The sequence below is a fragment of the Aquila chrysaetos genome, chromosome 25, assembly GCF_900496995.4.
Source record: "Aquila chrysaetos chrysaetos chromosome 25, bAquChr1.4, whole genome shotgun sequence".
Classification (NCBI taxonomy): Eukaryota; Metazoa; Chordata; class Aves; order Accipitriformes; family Accipitridae; genus Aquila; species Aquila chrysaetos.
The window spans coordinates 18,708,295-18,731,431 of record NC_044028.1 but is presented as its reverse complement, the minus strand read 5'-3'; the positions used below and the strand labels follow the sequence as shown (position 1 = coordinate 18,731,431).

General features: G+C 47.1%; 2 protein-coding genes across 6 annotated transcripts; one reads left to right on the top strand and one right to left on the bottom strand.

Moving 5' to 3' along the window:
* The first annotated feature begins 238 nt into the window (after positions 1–238).
* CCNF (cyclin F) lies at positions 239–13,987 on the top strand. The gene is made up of 17 exons (XM_030001777.2): positions 239–325; positions 2,278–2,432; positions 2,864–2,970; positions 3,713–3,780; positions 4,572–4,765; positions 5,121–5,174; positions 5,735–5,839; positions 6,411–6,488; positions 6,892–7,043; positions 7,693–7,857; positions 8,515–8,638; positions 8,994–9,174; positions 9,649–9,736; positions 10,306–10,405; positions 10,718–10,848; positions 11,032–11,201; positions 11,743–13,987. Exons 1-17 carry the CDS (start codon positions 313–315, stop codon positions 12,204–12,206), a joined length of 2,349 nt encoding a protein of 782 aa, XP_029857637.1. The 5' UTR covers positions 239–312; the 3' UTR covers positions 12,207–13,987.
* VRK3 (VRK serine/threonine kinase 3) lies at positions 13,754–22,862 on the bottom strand. 5 transcript variants are annotated; one of them, XM_041120237.1, is made up of 12 exons: positions 22,722–22,862; positions 22,319–22,629; positions 20,828–20,880; positions 18,896–18,962; positions 18,039–18,123; positions 17,598–17,707; positions 17,000–17,088; positions 16,654–16,786; positions 15,764–15,884; positions 15,413–15,474; positions 14,801–14,949; positions 13,754–14,095 (listed from the first exon to the last, which is right to left on the bottom strand). In XM_041120237.1, the coding sequence occupies exons 1-11, from the start codon at positions 22,835–22,837 to the stop codon at positions 14,801–14,803; spliced, it is 1,296 nt and encodes a 431-aa protein (XP_040976171.1). In that variant the 5' UTR covers positions 22,838–22,862; the 3' UTR covers positions 13,754–14,095. The 5 variants fall into 5 exon arrangements, 4 of the variants coding, with proteins under 4 accessions (XP_040976171.1, XP_029857638.1, XP_040976172.1 ...); XM_030001778.1 differs by lacking the exon at positions 17,598–17,707 and adding an exon at positions 17,457–17,559 and having other exon boundaries at positions 17,000–17,092; XM_041120238.1 differs by having other exon boundaries at positions 22,725–22,862.
* Between the last annotated feature and the right edge of the window lie 275 nt (positions 22,863–23,137).

Genomic DNA, 23,137 nt, shown 5'->3' with positions numbered 1-23,137 from the left:
GCCGGCCTTCCGACCAATCACGAGGGCTGTTGTGTTTAAAAAAAAAGTGCGCGCGGCTGGTGGGCGTCGCTCAGAAGAGCTGGGCCTATCGCGGGCGGGAGGAGCTCCGGCCGCCCCAGGGAGACGCCTCGGTCCCTGACCCTCGCTGAGCGGCGACGGGGCGTGGCCGAGGGCTGGGGCGTGTCCTCCTGCGGGAAGCCCCGCCTCCCCCCGGCCGGTTCGGTCCCGCCCCCCCGGCGGCGCCCCCTCACTCGGAGCCGGTCTGGGCGCGGCGGCCGGTGGTCTCCGCTCGGTCCCCGGGGACGCGCCGCGATGAAGGCGGGCGGTGAGTGCGGACCCCGGCCGCGGGCTCTGGGGGCGCCGCTTCGTCCCTCTTCCTCCCTCCCGTTCGGCTCTGAGGGCCGCCAGCGGCTCCGCGCCGGCCTCTTCCGAACCGAGAAGGGGGGCGAGGGGGGAGAGGGCGGTGGGGGCGGCAGGGCCGCGCCCCGGGGGAGGACCAGGAACGCCGGCAACAACGCCAGGCTCCCGCCGGCGCCTGAGGGGCCGCCGGGGACAGCAACGGCCGCGGGGGCCGGTGGCGGCGGCTCGGCGGGGCGCTGGCGGCAGCGCGCCGAAATTCAAACGGCGGCGGCGGCGGGGGGGGGGGGGGGGCCGGGCGGGGGGCGGGGGGGGCCCGGTCGGTCAGGGCTGCGGCTTCCCGGGGCCTCAAACGGCTCCGCCTGCGGGAAGGGCCCGCGGGGCGCTGCCTGCCGCCGGGCCGGGGGGGTGTCGGTGCCGTCCGTACCCGGGGGCGCTTCGCCCTCGGTTTCGCTGGAGGATCCGTCGCTATAGCTGGCCGAGGTGTCTGAGCACTCCCGCGCTTCTGCCTTCCAAGCCAGGCGTTAGGAAACGTAGATTGCGTGCGGGATAACGTCGAAGAGGTCTTTGAATTTGCTGGGCGCAAATCGGTACCCCGTTCAAACACAAGAAAAAGCGGTTTTTTCCTCTAAGGGTGACTGAACGGTGGCACGGGTTGCTTAGAGCGGTTGTGGGGTCTCCGTCCTCGGAGACTTTCAAACCTGACCGGAGGTGGTCCTGCACAACCTGCTGTAGCTGATGCCGCTTGGGCAGGGCAAGCGGGATGTTGGGATGAACTCCAGAGGTCTCTTCCAGCCTAAACCACCCTGATTTTGTGAAGCAACAAATTGAAGATTTCCCTGTGCGACTTCCTGTCTTTTGAAATTGAGTTTTCCTCTTCCCTGAGTTGCTCAACTACCCCGTGCTCCCCAGTCATTCAGATATTCACGCAGGTTTAATGGGCATACCAGTGTAGAAGTCCATTTCTTTTTTATGGCAAAAATACTGCTGAAGTTTTCTCCAGAGAGAGGAAGAGGATGAGAAGAATAGCAGTATTCTGCCCTGTGCACATCAAAAAGTTTTTATTTTTGTGGGAATAGCTTTTTAATCAAAGACAGGTAACGTGTCAGACTGCTGTGGGTGTTGGGGCTCCGGAGTGCAGGCAGGGGCCAGGTTCTTGGTGGCAGCCCAAACACTGTGCTATCCCCAAGAGATGGAAAAGGGATTGGGCTTTCTACCATGGAGTATGAGTCTCTACCAGCGAGCAGTACTCATGTGCTCTTCTTGGTTTTGCCTTATCTGTTAGATCATTTTCGTCTCTTGGCAAATGCAGTGAGGGTAAACTCTCTCTTACTGAGGAATGGAAGATGTAGGCAATGCCTTAGTCTGTGAATGCTACAAGGTGCTGAAACTTCATAGAGGGCTTCCTGGTTCTTAGGGATCTTCCATGAGCACCCATGGCAGCAACTGGCTGGTTAGAAAGATGGGCTTTTGGCTTGAGCTGGTTTGCTGGGTCTTAACTTCCTAATCTCTCTGGTCACATTCCAAGGACTGCTATCAATTAAGAAGGAAAAGTTGGGGCGTGGGGGAGGTAAATGAAGTTGTAGTAGTGACAGTTTAACTAAACACTGTCAAATGTTGGAGTTAGGGCATGGAAGGGTTCTCGATGAAGAGGACTTGAGCATGAGCCATCCCTTCTGAGCCTCTTAGCTTAATTGACTAAATTGAACAAGTCACTTGCTACTTTGTGGCTTACTTTATGGTGTTACATGACACATGCTAAATTTCTCTGTGATTAATATGCTTGAAGAAGTGTCCTATGCTGCAGTAAATAGGTGCTTGAGTAAACGCATGTTTGTGTATGTTTATACTCTGTAGTGCCTTTTTCCCCTCGTACTGTTCTACCACTAACTGAGGTGTCCTGTGTTTTTTGTTTTCCAGTGATTCACTGTAGATGTTCCAGGTGTTTTTCTTTCCCTTCAAAGCGAAGGATAAGAAAACGGCCTCGAGTCCTGACGTTGTTAAGTCTGCCCGAGGATGTTCTGTTTCATGTTCTGAAGGGCCTTCCTGCTGAGGACATCCTCTCTGTCAGAGCTGTGAGTCTGCTACTGCTTCCCCTCTGTCATGCACCATGGCTTTTATCTGCCTTTAGGAGCCAGGACTGCACACAGAAAAGGCTGGCTTCTTGTGTCAGAGTAAACCTGAAGAAAACCAAAGAATACATGCAGTAATTAGATTTTTGCTATCCCATTAGCAGTTTTATTTCTCAGTACTCAAGCTTAAGAAGATTAGCAGCAGTATTTGAGTGCTCTGTGTAAATTTTCTGTGGGTATTGTCCTGCTAGATCACTGTGGCTGAACAAATTAGTTTGGTTTGGCACCTCTTGCCTTAATGGTGATTAGGTAGGTAATGAGTTATGATTAACTTGTGATTAATTAGTTACCTATCTAAAATTAGATTGCAAAGAACTATTTTTCTGCTGGTCCCTTTATTTTAGTAATTATTATTTTACGCTCCCCCCTTGCAGGTGCACTCGCATCTTAAATACCTTGTGGACAATCATGCTAGTGTTTGGGCATGTGCAAGTTTCCAAGAAATATGGCCTTCTCCAAACAATCTGAAGATGTTTGAAAGGTAAGGTTTAAGAATCGAATTTGTCTGACATTGTAGAAAAGGATGTTTGAAGTTAAGTTATTATACCAAAGTTATTTCTCTTTAAGGGCATTAATATTCCATATTGGAACATAGCACACTAACTAAAATCTGTTACTGGTGCTTTCATATGAAAGTGCAAGTGAGATCAGAGGCTCAAGAGCATAACCGTATTTCTAAGTCTGAGTTGGCTTGGTCACTTCTTGTACAAACCAGCATATTGAAAAATAGGTAAATTTCAGTATTAAAACAAGTGATGTTTGAAAGGGTAATGATAAACCTGCTTAAAAATGATGGAGAACATCTTTTTATCCACCTGATTTGAAGGGGATACATCAGTTTAAATGTCATGATAATTGGTTTACTTCTGCCTGTTGCTGCTTTGGTGCATGTATGATGTTCTTTCTGAAGAAGACTACTACCTGCACATCAGTTTGGAAGGGAGGAGCACGAGGGCTTGATGATGTCCTTGAAGGTGCAAGTACCAAAACGTGTTATTGCATTCTGGTGTTGGGGATGTTGCATGGGAATGGGAAACATTCCTATGAATTGTCAGATTATCCTGGACATTGGCATAGAAAAGCGTTACAGCAAGAAGAGCCTCAGCATAACTTATGTTTAACTTCTGTAGTGAAAGCACATATGCTTATGGTTGGTGATCACCAAATGCACAGCCTGGCCTCCACCGAAGTAACCTCAAGTATCTTCTCTGTTTCCCATTCAGGGCTGCTGAAAGGGGTAACTTTGAAGCTGCTGTGAAGCTGGGGATAGCATACCTGTACAATGAAGGCTGTAAGTGTGGAAACTTGTACTCAGGTGTTTGGGGAAGATGACATGACAGAAGGACATGGTAGATGAGCTAAAGGCTTGTTTATAGATACAGATCAGACTAATTGTCTCATAATAAAGTTGGCACTTCTACTGGCTGCTTAAAAAGCTGTTTCTTCTGTATCTGAAACACTGATGCTTTTGTACCCAGGTTCTAGAGCAGTGAAGTGCAGAGCTAGCTTGCTGCCTTCAGTGAGTGGTTAGGTTGCATTTACTATGATGCCTCTTCAGTTTTACCTTTCAGTGCAGCTTAAGCACTGGCCACTAAACTGCTAGGTGTTAAATGACAGTATAGTGCACAGCTCTTTTAGAAAAGAAGTCAATGCATAGCTTATGAATTCATGTTTAGAAGTTACCCTTTGTAAATTTCTGATCGAACTTGGCTACTTATCTGGTGTGATAAATGTAACAAAAGGGACTGACAATCCACAGCACAAGCCTCCTTGCAGAGGGTACTGGCTAGGCAGGTGACTTGTATACCAATTTGTTTGTACACTGACAGGAATTAACATTGCTTTGAATGTTGGTATTTGCAGAATGTGCCCCCTGCCCCCAGCTTAGGGTTATATGTTCCTAGAGACTGACTGTAGTATGATTTTTCTTCTTTTGCCATCTCCGTGATTTTTAAGGCTCTAAAGGGAAGACGCTATTCAATCTTTTCCTGATTGTATCCTATTGTCTATCTTGGCCTGACCAAATGCCTAGCACGTGTTGTGAATAAACTCTAAATGATTTCTGGCGGGTTTTTTGTTCAGTGTCCATCTCCGATGAGGGTCGAGCAGAAGTGAATGGATTAAAGGCATCTCATTTCTTCAGTCTGGCGGAGCGTTTGAATGTGTGCGCAGCCCCATTTATCTGGCTTTTTATCCGTCCTCCCTGGTCCTTGAGTGGAAGCTGTTGTAAAGCTGTGGTCTATGAGAGTCTCAAAGCAGAGTGTCAGTTGGAGAAAGTAAGATTTCTTTCTGCCCTTTACTTTAACGTAGGCTGGTAGCTGTATCTAGTTATTTTGGAAAAAATATTTTTGTTTCCCCAAGGAGCTCCTATGCTCTTGTTGCTTAAATGACTGCGGATCAATCACTTTAATGAATTTATTGCCAAACTGCACTTGGTATATCATGAGTGCTGGAGGCCTGTACTGTCTCTTCTGAGAGACTCAGTACTGTCTCAAAAATAACTTTTTTTGAGAAAAGAAAGGGGGAAGAATGATTGAAAGGCAAACTAAATTGTAGTCTGGAATTACTAGCAAAAGTTGCTATTGTTCTTTGTTTATCTTTAACAATGTTTTATCTTAATGCTTTCTTCAGGCTCAGAAAGGATCTATTCTCCACTGCTTGGCTAAGATCTTGAGTCTCTTTGAGGTAAGCAGTATTACTGATTTGATGTGTTTGGGTACTTTTTTTGGTGATGCTAGTGCTGTTTACCTTGGTTTTTTTTTTTTTTTTTTTTTAAAAAAAATCAGCCAAATGCTCTTCTATTCCTCAAGTGGTCCAGGAATTTCTGTTCTCATGAGTTTAATTTACTGGCTGTTTAAAGGGACATTATCAACTTAGTTTATTGAATTTTACAAATGATTAAATTAATTTTGGCTTGATCATGGGCTTGCAGTGTGTTCAGGTCTCAAAGGAAGCCTTCCAGTCATAATGCGTATCAAAAAAAAAAAAAAAATCCTTCAGTGGCAAGCAAGCCAAAAAGCTTTTGTCTAGCTGAGGAAAACCACTAACAGCTTCCTGAGCCTGGATCTTCAAATGGCAGCACTGAGTGGATGTGGGAGTACCCCTCATAGTCTGAAGGGGACTCACAACTGATTGGTTCTGCTCTGTAACTTTCAGTACAGAGCTGTTCTGTAGCTTCTGAAGTATTGAGATCTGGCATCCAGTTGGCTGGACAGCAAAAATACTGTCGTGCCTTTTCTTCATAGGATGAAGAAAAAAGAAAGGAATCCCTTGAAATGTTTGAAGAATCTTCAAAGCAGGGTTGTTTAAACAGTTCCTACCTCCTTTGGGAAAGTAACAGAAAGGCTGCTGTAAGTAGTGGGTTTTTTTGTCTCAAAACAACTTTTTCACTGTAACTTCTGGACCTCTGTTATGCACAATGAATGTACACAGAAAGAAATTGCTGTTCCTCAGAGCTTACCTCCTTCATAAACAAGGAGAGCGCTGAGAAATCTCTCAAATGAGCTTTGGTGTCTGCCTTGGTGTTTAAAGTAAGTGAGTCTACGAGCAGTGGTAGCCGAGGTGCAAGCAGAAGTTCCTTTATACTAATTCTGCTAAAGGCATAGGCACTGCTGACTAGTGGTTATATGGCTCACTTGGGAACAGGAGGGGGGAGACTGCCTGCATTGCCATTAATAAATCTGCCAAAGCTCTCATGATGGAATCTCAAGTGACCTGTCTCATTTCCTGTGAGACCTTGGGCAAGAACTGAAGAAAGTTTCTTCAAAACAACGTTGTCATCATGATGAGAAACAGACTGGTTGCTGAAATAATATATGTACCCACAGGCAGTGTTTTTTCTCTGGATATTAGTACTACAATCCTTCTGTTCGTTGTGTAAAGGTAATGGTTTTTGAAATCTGTTTACATTCCTCTCTGTAGATGTCAGATCCTGGCAGATACCTCCAAAGTCTCAGGAAGCTACGAGACTATGCAGCAAAGGGCTGCTGGGAAGCACAGGTAAGACTGACTTTTCCCAGGAAAACAGTCTTTATTCGGTCTCTTCTATGCTGCTGTTGTAGGTTTAGAGTCCTCCCTTTAGAAGCAGGGTCAAAATGGCTGGATGATATCTATATGTGCATGTGTGTATTTATTCTGCAGGTCCCCCTCTTTTGGAAAATACTGCATGTCTGTGGTAGAATCTGAGTAAAGATGCATCTTTTGATGGACTTAAAAGCCTGCGTCCAAATAATGTGTGTTCAATATTTAAGCCACACTAAGAACTACTGATTCAAGTAGTTTGTCATGTTTGCTCTCTGTTTTCTGCAGGAAAATTACAGGACTGTCCTGTGCTGCCTTATTTTGTATTTGGTAAAAAAAAAAAAAAAAAACCAAACTTTTTTATGTGTTCTCTCTACTACAGATAGCTTTAGCCAAAGCTTGTGGGAATGGAAACCAACTAGGATTAGAAGCAAAATCTTCCAGTGAAATGGTGTCTCAAATCTTTCAAGCTTCCCTTCCTATCAGCAAGCAAAGTATCTTCACTGTGCAGAAAGGAATGAATGAAACAATGAGGTAAAAACTCAGATCCAGGAGTCAGGCCACGGAGCAGACACCATTGCCTTTTTCCTTCCACATCTGTAGAGGGAAACAAATCTAGAATGAGGTCTGTTGGAAGATGGAATTTTTTGCTTTACTCTTCTGTGATGTGTTGTGTACAATCAGAGAAACGCATGACATTTCGCAGAGGAAGTATCAGAGCCTTTATTTCAAGCCCTGATGAAGAACTGAAATGAAGTGTGTGAGGTTTTTTTCTGGACTTGTTAGTCTTGACAAATGCAAGAACTTACAAGTTCTTCAAGAACTGGAGGCACTGTTTGACTTGTTAGAACTATAGTTACTCTCTAGTTATCTTAGGAGGCCTTTAGCCTCCTAATTGACATGCCCTACCATTTTTTTGTGCAAGTGCCTATTATAGGATAGTTTCTAATTCCATTTCACAGACAACTTAAGAAGACCATTGACTCTTCAGAGAATAACAGGCATCTGGTTGCAAATCCTTATCTCAGTGCAATGTGTCATTTGTCTGAAAATTCTTTTGGTGAAATTTCTTGGCTTGGAACTTTTGAGTGGAGAAGGGACTCAGTAACTAGGCGTGGGGAGGATGTTCAGCATGGGTTGGAATGGCTTTTAACTGCACAGATTATGTGTCTCTCTTTTCTAGGTACATCTTGGTTGATTGGCTGGTAGAAGTGGCTACCATGAAAGACTTTTCTAGCCTATGCCTTCACATGACAGTGGGGTGCGTGGATCGTTATTTGAAGCTGAGACCTGTACCTCGAGCTCGACTCCAACTTTTGGGAATAGCCTGCATGGTCATTTGCACACGGTAGGGGTTCTGACTGGTGAACAGAGGTGATTATTGTGATCATTCAAATTCATTTCTGCAGCTCAAGCTTCCACCCTGCCCCTTGCTAATAATAATACTGGAAAGAATCTTTGGCTTCCCTCTACATTGACTGTTGCTTGAACTGTGTTTGCATACAAACACAACCTCTGCAAATGGGACACAAAATGTAATTCCTTGAATGTGTTTTTAAATATGAAAAAACTCCATAGTGGTGGATTGGTCTAAATGCATTCCATCAGCAACTGAAGTCTCATGCCATGTTAGCACAAGTAACCCTGTAAGGAACAACGGCAGTGGTGTTGCTACATAGTTGAGTGTGTTGTGCTCAGATGAACCGCATGGTATGGTGGAAAGTTATTCTTCTGTGTTAGTTTCCTTAATATCTTGCATCTTAACCTAGGAGAGGTTTCATAAATGAGGAATTAAGAATATTCTAGTAGGTGGTTCCAGCTTAAAGGTGAAATAAATGAAGAGCTGCTGTTCTTTCTTTCCTGGTCTGTACCTGGGAAAGTACCTTAAAGTTGTTTAACTCTTTGGTCATCTTGGGTGCATTTATCAGCCACAAAAACATTACTGCACAGGTGCACAAATTCCCTTACTTCTGGGGCTAACTGTTAATATTATTTAATATTTTAGTTTCATCAGCAAAGAGATCTTGACAATACGGGAAGCTGTGTGGCTAACAGACAACACATACAAGTATGAAGACTTGGTCAGAATGATGGGTGAGATCATTTCTGCCCTAGAAGGAAAGATAAGGGTGAGTTTGGAAGTTGGATGGAATATTTCACCCTTTGGGCTGCTATTGAGGTCAGGCTGTTGTAATTAGCACTTATCCTTATCTAAGATGTTGGTGTTTTATGTGAGTGTTCTTAATCACTTCTGGAGAGCATGCAGATACAAAACCCTCTGCCTTTCTGCAGAGATTAAAATTTAAGTTTTAAGAGGCCATTTATTCTTTCACTTGAGAATGTTTCAATATCAGTATAGTATAGTAGTTAAACAAACAAAAACCAAACCCTAATGTAATGAAAACAGCATCTCCTGGAAACAACTGTTCTAAATACTTGGTACTCATCTTGTATTTCCAACCTCTGTTCTCCTTTCTGCACTAGATACCTACCATTGTGGACTACAAAGAAGTATTGTCAAACATAGTCTCACTGGAGAGAAGAACTCTTCACCTTTACAGCTTCATTTGTGAACTGTCACTCTTAAACACAAGTCTTTGTGTGTATTCCCCAGCTCAGCTGGCTGCTGCAGCACTGCTGCTGGCTAAGATACTACACAGGCAAGGTAAGGAACCTTACTTTAATTAGAGCTACAGCATGGTATCTCAGTTTGCCTTGTCTTTTTAGGGAGCCTTTGGGGTTTTGTTGGTGTTGCTTTGTCTTTAGGCAAGATGTCTGAATCACTTGGGCTGGGGGAGAGGGGCAGGGGGAAGAAGGGGAAAGGTATAAGACTTCAGAATGAAGAGTTGAGTTCAGTCTATTTTGCCTCTTAATGAATGATGAACTATGATGAACAAGAATATTAGCATCAGACTATGCAGGCTTTGTGTTTAAACGAGACTGAAGATTTCTGTACTTAGGTGTAACTTCAGTTTGGCAGGTAAACCTATCCTTGAAGGTAACTGTGAATTTGTTACAACTGTGTACAGGCATAAGCTTGTAAAGATCATGATCTTTATCCCATTAGAAGAAAAAAAAGCGTGTCTGATTACAGAACTACCAAGCTTTGTGAAATGATAATCTGTATTCTCTTTTCCAGCACACCCCTGGACCAGCCAGCTGTCTGAGTGCACTGGTTTCTCTCTTGAAGACTTGTTGCCCTGTGTGCTAAGCCTCCACCAAAAATGGTAATAGTTTTGGAACCCTTTTGGGAGGGCACCTGAGTACTTGGATCCCAGCTCTTGCAGGCATGCTGCATCTATACAGTCAGCCCTTCCCAATGAAGGAGGTGGCTTTGGGAAACTGCCTTGCTCCCTGCATCACAAGGCACTAAGGCCTAGGGGCCAGTTCAGGGACAGCTATTCTATTTCTCCAAACTGGTAGTGGCCCTGGGTTACAGAAAGTGTGGTGTTCCTCAAGGCTTAACAGGTTTCTGCTTGCCAAACAGCACTATTTTCAGAAGACTGCAACTGGCTTATTGGTGTGCTTCAGAAGGAGTTCCAGTAGCAAAAGTAGCTCATTTTTTTAAAGAGTACAAGGCAAATATCTTGTTTACCTCAAGGAACAGAAAAGGAATTAGATGCTCATATGCGTAGAAACGAAGTGTCCTGGCTAGCTGCTTAGCAGCTGTGCTGAAACACCAACTTCTTTAGCACAGAGCTGAGAGGGACAGAGGGAAAGTACTTAATTGGCAGGTTTTGTTAACCTTGTTTCATATAATCCATTCTAAGACTGGGGCTTTGATCTTTCTTTCCAGTTTCCATGATGATGTCCCAAAGGATTATAGGCAGGTGTCCTTAACTGCAGTGAAACAACGATTTGAAGATGAGCGTTATGAAGAAATAGGCAAAGAAAAGGTGGGTGAGCTCTTTGTCTTCATTTGCTGATGTCTGACACCCAGAGCAAAGCTACCATATGGCAGGATATAGTAAACTTCAAATAATGGGAAGTGGGTTCTAACTTTAGACTTTTGGAGGAGAGAATATCTAAATAAAGTGGTAGTTTTAAACTTGATCTGTGGGGACTATAACTGCTCTGTTTGAGTACATGTCGGAAGAACTCACTGGGATAGATTTCTCCTAGAAAATAGCTTCTTTCTGGGAATCTCATGGTCTAATTCTTACTGGGTCTTTGATTTTTTTTTTTTTTTTTTTTTTTTTTTTTTTTAGATGATGGGTTACAGCCAGCTCTGTTCATTGTTGGGTATGAAACAAGAGGACCCAGAGCCCAGTCCTTTGCACACGAACGTGGTGGAGATTCAGACTTTCCTTAGCTCTCCCTCTGGAAAGAGAACTAAAAGGCTAGTATAACTCATCACTGTAAATGTCTCTGAAGGTTAGCATGAGCTTTTCTTCTTTGGTATCCTGAGGTTTCATTCTTAAATGTGGTCAATTTTTCTACAATTACCTTGACATACCTATTAAAAGAGCTGGAAAAGAAGACCTGGCTTTTTAAGTGTGACTTCTGGATTTTCTTGCTACAGGAGGAGGGAAGACAGTATTCAGGATGACAGGGGCAGCTTTGTGACTACACCCACAGCAGAGCTATCCACCCAGGAAGAAAGTCTTCTAGATAACTTCCTAGACTGGAGTTTAGATTCCTGCTCTGGTTATGAAGGTGATCAGGAAAGTGAAGGCGAGAGAGATGGAGATGGTGAGGCTTTTTATTCTCCTTATAAAAAGCAGACAAGAGAATTAAATCTGTCTTTTCATCTTTGCTTAAACTGTTTCTCAGGCAACAGAAGCCTGAACTTTCAGCTGAAGACCAGTTGGAAAAACTCTTCCCCTTCCCCAGTGGTTATAATTGTTAAACTATTTTAGAGGTATATACCTGTTCTCTTTCTTTATACTGCTTCAGAACATGATGAATGGTTTTGTAGCTGCTTAGCATTTCAAAGTGAGACTCTTTTCAGATACTGCTGATAGTGGACCAAACATGAGTAATGGCCCGTGTTAGAAACACTGTATTACCTGTTTTGCTGACTCTGGGACTGGCTGTTCAATGGTCTGGCGGGGGGGGGGGAAGTTACTGTTTTAAATAAGGGTGAACTTAGTGCTCTACCCTCTCCTCTGTGTCTAAGTAGACATAAGGTTTACACCCTTGCTTGTTGTTTTTTCTCTTCTGCTTGATTCTGTGATGAGTGCCTGCTTGGTGTTGACCAAATCCACACTAACCTTTTTCTTTTATCTTGCAGTGACAGGTCCCAGTGGGATCTTGGATGTGACAGTGGTCTATATGGATCCTGCAGAGCACTGCTGTCAGGACTCCAGTGATGAAGACACCCTAGCTGTAGAGTGGGCTGGGCACATGGCACCACTGAGGGAGGCTAAGCTGCTGGATGACACTCACAGCCTTTCAGCATATCTCACCCCAAGAAATCCTAACCTGGAAGGGAGCTCAGGCTACTCTTCTGTCAACAGTGCCAGTCCTATATCTTCTACAGAAGGCAGCCTCAGAGTACCTCTTAAATCTACCTCAGCACTGTCTCTTGGCAGTGCATTGAACAAGAAGCCATGCCTGCCTCACTACCTGGAATCGTGTTTACAGTCAGTCTGTGCTAGGCCTAGTGATGGCAAGTGTGACAGAAGGCAAGTCAAGCGAAAAAATGTGGCAGAACACAGTGAAGAAAGGTTGAACTTGGGCTTCTTAAGCCTCTGATTTCTTCATGCTCTCTCCTTTTCTAGGATTCCTGGAAACAGTATTTCTGTTGTAGTCATACAGGGATGATAGTGAATAATTGTCAATACCTCCAAAAAGAGCCCTTCCCCTCAACTTTGCCTATGCCTATCTTCTAATTCTGTAGCTCACTTCTGGGCCGTTTCCTTCCTTAATAGCTGCCTTTTTAAAGTATTCCCTATTGTCTGATCCTCTGCAAATTTAAGATTCTTCTCCACAAAGGAAATTTTATAGCTCATTTTTGTCATACCTCACCAGTTACTCCTTGGTGATAGGAAAGAACTTGTCATGTCCCTTGCTTCGCTGTGAGGCCTGGCACTATAAAAGAAAGGAATTGACTTTCATTCTCAAGTTACTGGATGTAACACTATGCTTGAATTCTTCCACTTGAAAGACCTTTTTGAGGTTATGCTGCCTTTTCCCTCTGGCCAGGTACTGTCTCACTCAGCTGGTGCTTCCTTCTATGTATATACCATTTGCTGCACTGATACAAGGTTTTTATGAATACAGTCAAGAGGTAAACGAAGGCTCACTGCAAGTCTGAGCTTCTTTTTTACCTACCTCTCAGATGGTTTTAAACCATGTTTGCCTCTGGCTCTAGTTGCCATGTTCTCGCCTGAAAAAATCTTCCTTCTGTGCCTTAATGCTTCACTGCCCAGTACTACAGTAATGTGATCTCTGTGAACTGTTAGTCTCTGCTGGAACAGCGTGGTTGAACTGCCACCTGCAGCCAGTGGCTCAGTTTCATTTCCTGTCTTGCAGAGTCTTCCTTGCTATTTCTATTAATGTGTTCTCAAGGGAAGCACACATCACTTGAACACTAGAAACAGGCAGCAATGCAGTAAGGGCAGACAGTTTGTCTTACTGAAAGCCCTCATTTAAGCCTTGCTGCTAGCTCCTAATCTGCAAGGGGGGCAGCGTATGCTTTTCTTATCAAAAATGAAATCGGTGCTGCTTCAGTAACAATTTGAAGAAACCACCTACACTGACCTCAGCCTAGCAAGCCTGGGTTAAAGCTCCTTCAGCCTGTGAACATTAGGAAAACAGCCTTCTCTTTACAAACAGGTAGTGAGCATTGAAATACCAAGGTACAAGACTTCCACGAGACGTCACTGAATGTAACACTGGAATTGGACTCCATGACTCTTCCTTTGTTTAGAAGTTACTGTGGCAGATGGCAACAGTTCAGATACACACAGTGTAGTGACTTTTTTATAAAAAACTTTTTTTTAATATAGATGGCTTCTTGTCTTACTTCAGTGACTGGTGTTTCACTGACCTGGGGCTTAGAGAACTGATGGGATGTTTGGGGATGAAGTCAGAGGTTAGCTCTGAGCTAAAGTCTTAGGATTAAGTTGCAGCTGGGACTGCCTATAGGCTAGTTACTTCAATAATATGAGCAGCTGGGAGAACACCCTGCACAACAAGTAGCATGGGGCTCAAACCACCATCACAACTCTACAGCAGCCCCAGAAAGCCTACAGAAAGGCCTTGAGCATGCCAAATAACAAACAGAGAGCAGCCTTGGGTGCTTGTCCACAAAGTTTATTACAAAACTAGGTACTGCCACTGTAGTTAAAAAACCAAGTCCCTGATTTACTTCTTCTGTGCCAGGCTTCACCCTTCTCCTGGTGGCTACATTGCAGTTCTCCAGCTACTGCTTACAGTGACTTGCCATGCAGGAGTGTCTTCACATTAACTTGTTGCAGCAGCAGCTCAAAATTCAGCATTGGGTCACATTAAAATTGGAAGAAAACACTTATAAAAAACTCTCTCAGTTCTAAAACAGGTATGTAAAAGTTAAATATCAGCAGGAAAGGCCTCACACTGCAGAAAGCTTTGAACTCTTTTCCTGTGCAAGTTTTCTTGATCTGAAAGAAAAGACACAAGACAGGAAACATTAATCAGTTCAATTCCTTCCCAGGAAGAGTAAATTAGGTGATGAGGAGCTAGCTCCATGTTCCTGGGGCTTACAGATCTGTCTCTGTATCAAGCCTCAATCTTGGAAGTGCCTCATGGATAAAAGAGAGCACCTGGGTCTGGAGAGCCACAGCCCTGAGGCAATAAAACCAGAACTACAAGCTGCTTTCTAAAAAGGAAAAGCAAAAGATACAGCCCAGAGGGTTGGTTCTTTAAAAAAAAAAAAAAAAAAAAAAAAAATTAAAAAGGACCAGATTGCATCAGTCTGCATTATGTTAACACCTCCACATCCCTGCAGACCATTCAGGCTTTGCTTTATTAACCCCTGTTATATTCCTCCAAGGACAAGTATTTCCAGAAAGTTGTGGAAACACGCACTGTAACACAGGCTAAGCCCAGCTTTGTGTAGCACTGGACTGGTCTCTTAATCAGGAATGCTGGAGAGCCAGTGCTCCCTTCACAGATCAGGAGGAGCCCCTAGGTCTCACCTGGGGAGGTTTCACAGACCAACCTGCTCTGTCCTCACCTCCTGACTGCTGCCTCCAGCACTCCAGGGCAGACGGAGCAGGTCAGCAGCACTGTGCTGCTCCTGTGCTCACAGCAGTAGAGGGGGACAAGTACTTTGTGCTGCTGCAATCTAAACTACTGGCACTTACTTAGGGCACCATTTTGATATCCAGAGAGTCATAAGCTGAAGCTTTCATCTTTTCCAGTGGCTTCTTGAAGAGCTGCCGCAGGGCCTCATAGTCAGGCTTCTCCTCATACTCTAGTGCCATTACTTGCTGCAGGTAGCTCTGCAGGGCATCTGCAAAGGAAGGAACATCACTGCACAGAGCAGCACAGCAACTCCAATTCTCTTTACAAAGCTGCTAAATGGCCTTCTCAGACTGCTTTCCCTGTAGACACTTCACCCACCTACCTTGGCCAGCTGCAGAGAGGGAAAACAAAACCACAGACTAATAGGAAGCTCAAAGACAGGATGGGGAAATGACCTCTAGCCCCAAATACTGCATTTTTAAAGCCACCAGAACACTTGCCTCTTCAGCAAGGCTCACGAATACAGATTAATGGGTAGCAGCCCTCCTTGTTTTGCTGTAAAGACAAGGGATTTTTTCACAGGAGGAGCCTGTCAACCAGTCCATGCAATGCTTGGTCACCATCACCAGTGGAAGCCATCCTGGACTAGCATCCCAGCACAGAGAAGGTTCTAGCTTCAGGTAGTCAATCCTCCTTCCCCAGTCCCACTGCCACAGAGAGCAAGCCCATACCTGGAATGGGTCTCTTCTGCCTGAAGCACAGTCGGAGAAGGCATTTCACATCCCCTTTGTACCTGGAATAATCAGTGCAGAGTGCTGTCAGATGAGAAGAAATGGAGCAGGCACCTGAACAGGCTGTCTTTGGCAATAGGGACAAAAAATAAAGAAGGCTGAATTCAGATGGCCATGTTCTGAATGGAGCAGAAATCGGGGTTTGTCAAACACCCTTTGGCCAGGCTCAGCCTTTACAGCAGGATTTACCCGCATCCCAGTAGCGTACTATGACTGAGTGATTTCAGTCTCAGAACCTCCCTCACTGCTTTCTGCTGAGCATTTCCCAAGAGAGTAGATGATTTCTCCTACTTTTCCTTCTTCTCCACCACAGTTTCTACTTTGTCCAGCTCCTCAGACCAAGGCAAGAAGCCAGAGAGCCATTTCAGAAGACAGTAGCCCAGAGATTCCAAGTCACTCCGGCGAGATGGTCCTGATGGGAAGGAAGAGATATTCACGTGTGAAAAAAACAGTTTGCTAGCCATCCCAGAAGAGGCCCGGGCTAGCACCTCTCCTCCAAAGGAGAGTAAGGACTCCAGCACTCACTGCGCAACCTTGGAAGTCTCTATTTGAGGTACCCCTTCTGTAAAATGGGCAGCCTCATCAAGGGGCACAAGTCTAAAGAGCAGAAGTAAAGAAATGCAAGAGCTTCAGTAAGATGGGCTCTGGGATATCAACACTTCTGCGAGCCTGCTAACTCACACCATTGAGGAATCACCTGCCAGCCTCTGGGGGAAGATTTGCCCAGTCTGAACACTAGGAGAGAACAGTCACACCCCAACCAGGAGAGGAATTGGCTAATTTAAATGGCTTTCCAGCTCTCACTGTTTCAAGGTCAGAGGAGAGCCTGCTGCAAATCTGTTTTGGGCAGGGCTCCAGCCTGGCTTGAAACAGATCCCTGCCAGCATGAAGCAGCTCTGTTTTCTATTCCTTGCACACCTGCAGTAGCCAAGGCTCCAGATGGAGGAGCAACATCCCTGCACCTCTTGCTGCAGTTGGAGAGACCTCGCAAATCTCAACACAGGAGCCCAGAGAGAGGCAAGAGAAATCAGCCCAAATAAGAACTTGGTTCCAGGTGCATGTGAATGCCTGGAAAGCAGCAATAACAGAAATGCCAGCAGGGAGCCCTAGCTTCAGAGAGCACTGCCACAGTAACAGCTCTAGCTGAGCTTTGCTGGCTTGCGTTATAAACCGAGTCTCACCTGCTCCCTTGTGGCTGTCCAGACTGATAAACTCTATCGTGCCTTCATGAGGGGTCCTGCTGCCTTCGCGCTGAGCCACGTGCTTCCCTCCTGGGCAGTAACGGAACGCATAGCAATAGCCTGCTAGGGTCACCTAGAAGACATCAAGAAGTACACATCTGAGCGTGTGTGTGGTGTGAATTCCACTTACAGTGTAGCCCGCAATCCTGTGCCACAGCACCTGCTTGAGCACTGCACAGAGTGCACTGCTCCCCTGCCCAGCCACAGGAACCTGGGTGTTGCTCTATCCCATTTCACAAGCCCACCTTCACTGCCATTTCCTTGCAACTCTGCTCCTGCTCCTTACCTGTGTGAGGTCTGCTGGGTCCAAATAGATGTTCTCAGCTGTGATGTTCCCGTGCACGTACTCGTTTTCATGAATGTACTCCAGGCAGTCTAGCTAGGAGTAAATAGAAGAGGCACAAGCATATCAGAACCACGTAGACTCCTTCAGCACCCTGGCTATCACTGAGCTGGACCCTCCCCAGCTCCCCAAAGCTGTGTGGAGGAGCACAAAAACCACCATGTCTCACAGCCTCTAACTTTCAGGTGTCAGGGTTCTCTCATTCTCCTTACCCCAAATTCCTTCAAGGTGACATACTGCTCAAAAGATGCTACTCAAGTTTACAACAGGCTCGAGAGATGCTACTTAGAGATCCCAGCCAACCCCCTGGATCAGCTTTAAAACACCTTTGAAAGATCCACAAGAAAGTTCTAGGTCTTTTCTGAAAAAGTGTCTTAGAAAGTATTGGTTCTCTACATACCAGCCGGACTACAATCTGAAAAGCTGCTTTCTCCCTCAGTAGGTGTAAGCCATCATTCAGGACGGACTGAAGAGTTCGCCCTAAGTCAGAGAACACCAAAAACCTACAAGAGACAAGAGCTTAGCACGCAGCAGTACCTACCTGATTTGGAAACCCTGCAACAGACGCTTGTCAAGCAATCCACCTGGATTAGACCCTCCTTCAGGTTGACCTGGGCAAACATTTCCCCAACTTTTGGTAACAGAAAACTTCTTGAAAAGGAAAGACATATTGATCATGTGTTGCAGATATAGTCTCCCCTTTGTGTCAAGCTTAAAAGGCAGGAATAAGGTGTCCCCTGGCCTGAGGGGCAGAAGCAGCAAAAGCAATGACTTCACCAGCAACACAATGACTGAAGGAAGCAGGAAAATGAGAGAGGCAAACCATTTGTTAATAAATTAGATAGGAGCAGTACATAAAGGTTAGGAGTCCAGGGGACAATGAGAAAAGGAATAGCAGACAGCAAGGAGAGAAGAGGGAAAGCCCAAGAAGATGGCAGTTGTGGACAAAAGAGCTCAGCTGTGCCCTTCGCAGTCACCTCACCTGTAGCTATCTGCATGCAGTCCAAAGCCAACGCAATTGGGGATTCCCAGGAACGGCACAAAGTGCCACTTCTTCCACTTCTCCACTAGAAGGGGAGAGAAGAGGACAGAGTGCGGCAGATGCTGCTAAGGAGCTCCAGAAAAAAGGCACTCAGTCAGGGATGCCCTTTCTCTGAAGGCCTGCTCTGCCCTGGGCAGCTGACAGATGGAAGCCTCTCTCGTACTGATTCTGTCCCAGAAATGCCAGCCTAATGTGCTGGGGTATTGGCATGTCAATGCACATAGCACTGCAGAGCAAGAATAAGACAGAAAGGATGCTGGGAATACCAGAGCAGGCTAAGGCATGTAGTTGCTATAGGGCTAGGTAAAACAAGAAGGGGGAAGAGAGAGAGGGATGGAGAAGCAGATTTTTACAGTCCTCCCAAAAGTGCAGGTTTGACATGAATTCCTCCATCACCCCTGCCCACATTCTCTGATCAGCTTTGCTCTTGCTCAGGTTTTTTGGTCAATGGAGTAAATACCAGACAGCAGCTGACAGAAACGCCCATGGAAGGGGCACAGAACAGAGAGGGAGCCAAGGCAGGTCAGGCTGCAGGGCTGAACAGCTACCAGTGAGATCAAGACAAAGCACAGGTAGACCAAGAAAGCTTAAAAATGCCAACACAGTGGTGTCCTCTGTACACAGAGACTCCTGGGAGAGCAGGCTCTTGGCCAAACTTCTCAGCACTCTGCCACTAACCAAGCAGCGAAGTAGTTTATTCTAGCCTGGCCTTCCCAGAGACTCACATAACTGATGAGAGAGGGATGCCAGTTTTCCTAACAAGCAGCCTAGTCCTTACCCTTCCAAGAAGCACCAACCTGTGCCTGCCTTTGCAGCTCGCTGGAAGAAATTCTGTTCATTGTAGATCCTGCCATCTTTGACATCCTAAAGGGAACAGGAAGGAGGAGCATTACTTCAGCCACACACACCCTGCTAGAAAGGGAAACTTGGGCAAGATTGCTACAAGACCTTCACTACTCATTTTAAATAAAGCAACAACCCCCCCAAAAAATCAAATACCAGATCAGCAACAGAGCTGAGGTCTTTTAGTTCACTATTTAATGCTGTGCCTAACAACCACATAAACTCTGAGCATCAGCACAGAACAAAGGAGTGGCTGTCTCACATTGGACATTTCAAGCGCTACCACTTCTGTCTGTGGGTTAAAAGCATCTAGACAATGTAGATCATCTGGCAATGTAGAGCAAGCTCTAGTCCCAAAGTTGTTATGTTAAAAGGAGCCAGAGGTGACCTTCTTATCCACAGCACAGATGAGGTGATTTCTGCAAACAGGCAAGTCCCAACAAAGAACTGTAACATTTTATTCTAGCTGTCAGAAAGTGAGACACGTAAGAAGGTCTGTATTTGTGACATCCAAGTGTTTGGGTAATGTGTAGAAATCTTACGCGCATCTTTTTAAAGCAGTAAGTGCCCTTTTACTACTGCTGTTATCAAGTAACCTGAAATACATATAGTTTACAGTCAATATGTATGTGTTTGCCTACACACATGTATATACATACTCAGCAGGCTAACTTAGGACAGATGCTATTATGCATGGGAGGAGGCAGCAGTTTTATATCCTGGCAGGTTTGATACCAAAGGCCCTACCCACAACTGGCCAAGGTAGCTGGAGGATCAGCAGGCCTCAGGCAACACAACCAACCGTGTTCCAGAGGATATTTTATTCTGCACCTTGCCTGGTGAGCCGATCTGAGCCATCAAACCCAGGAGCCAAAACGCTCTCATGTGCCATATCATACTCTAGAGTCCTCTGCAACCACAAGGGCCGGGCTATGCTGTCAGAAGCCTACCAAGCAAAACGCCAAAAAATGCCAAAGGTGCGAAACAGAGGAGTTGGGAGTGTTGCGTACAGAAGCACTTACAGTTTCCCACCTACTGGTTCTAGTTTTGTGGCAACTTAGCTGCCTTTTCTCATTAACACCGTATTCCTTCTCCATCCTCTTAAATGTCTCTTCTGACAAAAGGGAGAGGGATTTTTCAAGTGCCCACAAGAGTGGTCAACACAAGGTCCCCCACAAAGCCATTAGTCAGCACTGGTCTTCCCACAGACAAGCAACCCCCAAGAGCCACGGCAGACAAAAAAACAGTCTTTCTGCTCTGGTTTGTGAGTTCCTGAAAATCGATCAACTGAATTTCCATTGCAGAACAGCTATTACTGGAAATAGCATGTTTCTGAAGAACCCAAGTTATTGGCAAGTGCCTAGAAAGCTGGCTCGGAACTCCAACTATAATTACTGTTCATTTTAAAAACGTGCTCTGGCCTTACAGAGTCTCTCAGTGTTGGTCCATCACATTACCTCAGCACAGGCAACAAATTCTAACCTCTCCAGTTTCGCCAGACTTCAGGAGGGTATGTGCACACTTGCCATACAGGAAAAAAGTAGGTCTGACATTAATGAATGAAGATCTGTACCTTACACCACCTAATTCAGTTTTGGAGATTACTGAGCCTGGTAGATCAAAGAGGCAACCTTCTGTGGTGAAGGCTTTTCAGTTTTTTAGTCCTCATATCTATTTTCTTCACACCTTTAGTGGAAGAGCCAACTTCTACTGAAATCCAAGCATGACACCCTCAGGAAGTTATATCCATCTCCTAAGCTAGAAGGGGCCTCTGCGACCACTTTCTCTGAATTCCTCAGACAGTCTTAGCCATACAGGCCAAATGGGTCAGGCCCTGGACACAGTACACTATGCACTATTCCTTACCCAAACAGATCAAAACTCACAAGTTTGAGGGAGTATCTTTGCTTTTGAGGACAGGTTCCAGATGCTGACTGCGCTGTGGAAGGATGGAACAGATGTGGTTACAGGAGTATGGAAAAGAGGTACTTGCAGTGTCAGCTGCATCATTAAATGCAGCCTGTGCAGCTGGCTTTTACTTCTCCTCTGCTTCTTTCACTTGCTCTTTGCAAAAGCATCCTCTGTGACAGCGTCTTCCCAGATTACTACAAAATAATTCTTACCTTGCTCCAGAAGCACAGCACCCCTGACATGCTTCGAGTGCAGTTCTGCTTAAGTCACAGAAGCATCTAGGCATGGTTACAGTAGTGGGGTGTTTTGCAGGTGGTATGTAAAGAACAAATCATTAGTAGAATCTCAAAGGCACCCCCAGATTCATTTGCTGAGCATTCCCTCCAGCTCACTTCATAGTTTGTCAACTCTGTAAGAGATGCCAAAGTCCCTTCTGCTCTGCATGAATGTTAGAGCTATATGTGGCCTTCCTTCTCCAAAAAGATTTGCACCCATTACTTGGCCTTGAGGTAGTTCCTCTTCTCCTGCTGTCAGACCGAGTGCTATAACACAGGTCATCTGCTGCTCATCACCTAAAAGGTGTTTCTATAAAAGCACCCTCCGCTATAATAACAACATTGATTTTCTCTTTTTCTAACATCACATCTTTTTAAAGACATAGGTGGATACCCAGACTTTGTTATGCAACAGCGTAAGTAATTAAAAAGAAACTAAAGCCAAATATCAGGCAAAGCTTACTAATGGAGAAAATTCCTCCTGAACAGTTTCCAAGTTCACAACAGGGAAGAAGTTCGAAACCCTTCCTTTGGAAGTTTACAACTAGACTGGAGAGAAGAGATCAGCAGTCGCTAAACAGCTGAGAGGCAGCCCAGATGACTTAGCTACTTTCTTTTGGCCCCCAAAACAGGCCAAGAATCCAGAATTGACATTTAGCCGATACTGACACCACCTGCAACACAGGAACTCCTGTACGGTGCCGGCAGCATTTAGGTTTTGAAACCAAAAACCAGAAGGAGGAAGCATGGCTCCCAACGATTCGCATTTCTTCAAATAACAGAGCAGCCCAGCCTCCGCTCGATCTTACACCAGGGCTGTCCTCCGCCTTGGCAGGGTGGGTAACGGGCAGATGGCCAGCATCGGAACGCCAGACCCCGCGGGCCAGCCGGTCGCCGCCATCCCGGAGGACACCGGCAGACTGTCCTCACCTCCGCACCGCGCCGTCTGTTCGCGGTGGATTCTGGCGGTTTAGGGACGGCCCCACAGCCCCACCGAACACCGACGGCGGCTGCGGGCCCCTGCGAGCTGTCCAGCCCAACAGCCAGGGCCACGCAGTGCCCGCAGCAGGGCCTGGCCCCGGCCCCGGCCCGGCCCGCCCCTCTCCTCCCCCCCGACTCCCGGGAAGGCCGGGCCCGCTCCCGGGACACCCCCCGCCCCGGCCCCGGCCCCGGCCCCGGCCCCCACAGCACCTTCGTACATCAGCCCGCAGCCGCCCTGGTCCAGGAGCCGGACCAGCCTCCACTGCCTGCCGCCCTGGTCGGTCAGCACCGACTCCGCCGGGAGCGGCACCGCCGGGCCGGGCCGCGCCTTGCGGGGCGAGCGGCAGCTGGGCCGCGCCGGGGCCGAGGGCCGGGCTGGGGAAGCCCGCGGCGGGGCCGGCGCCGTCTGCTCCGTCTCCTCCTCCTGCAGCGGCGGCGGGGGCAGCCTCCCGCCGCAGGCCGGGCAGAAGCGGAAGGCGGGCTCCACGCCGCGCCCGCACTGCGGGCAGAACCGGCTCACCCTGCGGGCACAGCGGGGACAGCCGTCAGCGCCCGCCCCGCGCCCCACCGAGCCGAGCCGAGCCAAGCCGCCCCGCTCCCCCACCGCCACCACCACCTCGGGGAGGCGCAGGCCGCCTCGGGTTCGGGCGCAGCCGCAGGCCCCGGCTGCTCCGCCGCCGCTCCCGCCGGCCCCCGCCGCCTGCGGCCCCGCCGCCCGCGGCCCGACATCGTCCCGCCGAGCGCCGCCCCGACACCTGCCGCCCGCCCCGCGCACACCGCGCATGCGCCGGCCACCCCTCGCGCCTGCGCGGACGCCCCCCCCACCCCAGCTTCCACCGGTGCGGCGGCGCCCGCGCATGCGCGCCCGGCCGCCCTCAGCCGCGCGCTGCCGCCGTCGCCCCCGCCCGCAGAGGCGCCGCGGCCCCGGCGGGGGCTGGGGGGGGGGGGGGCAGGGCACCGGGGCTCATGGCGGTTCCTCGGCCACGGGTGGCCGCGTACCGGCCGAGCGGCGTGGGCCTGCGCGGGGAC

Coding starts and splice junctions, on each gene's coding strand:
- VRK3 (XM_041120237.1), bottom strand. CDS start 22,837: ATGTCGGGCCGCGGGCGGCGGGGCCGCAGGCGGCGGGGGCCGGCGGGA. Junction 18,963..20,827: donor AAAGATACTCCCTCAAACTT/GTGAGTTTTGAT, acceptor TGTTCCCTTTAG/GATGTCAAAGATGGCAGGAT. Junction 15,885..16,653: donor GGACAGCCACAAGGGAGCAG/GTGAGACTCGGT, acceptor CCTTCCCATCAG/GACCATCTCGCCGGAGTGAC.
- CCNF (XM_030001777.2), top strand. Junction 4,766..5,120: donor CAGAGTGTCAGTTGGAGAAA/GTAAGATTTCTT, acceptor TGCTTTCTTCAG/GCTCAGAAAGGATCTATTCT. Junction 9,737..10,305: donor CTAAGCCTCCACCAAAAATG/GTAATAGTTTTG, acceptor CTTTCTTTCCAG/TTTCCATGATGATGTCCCAA.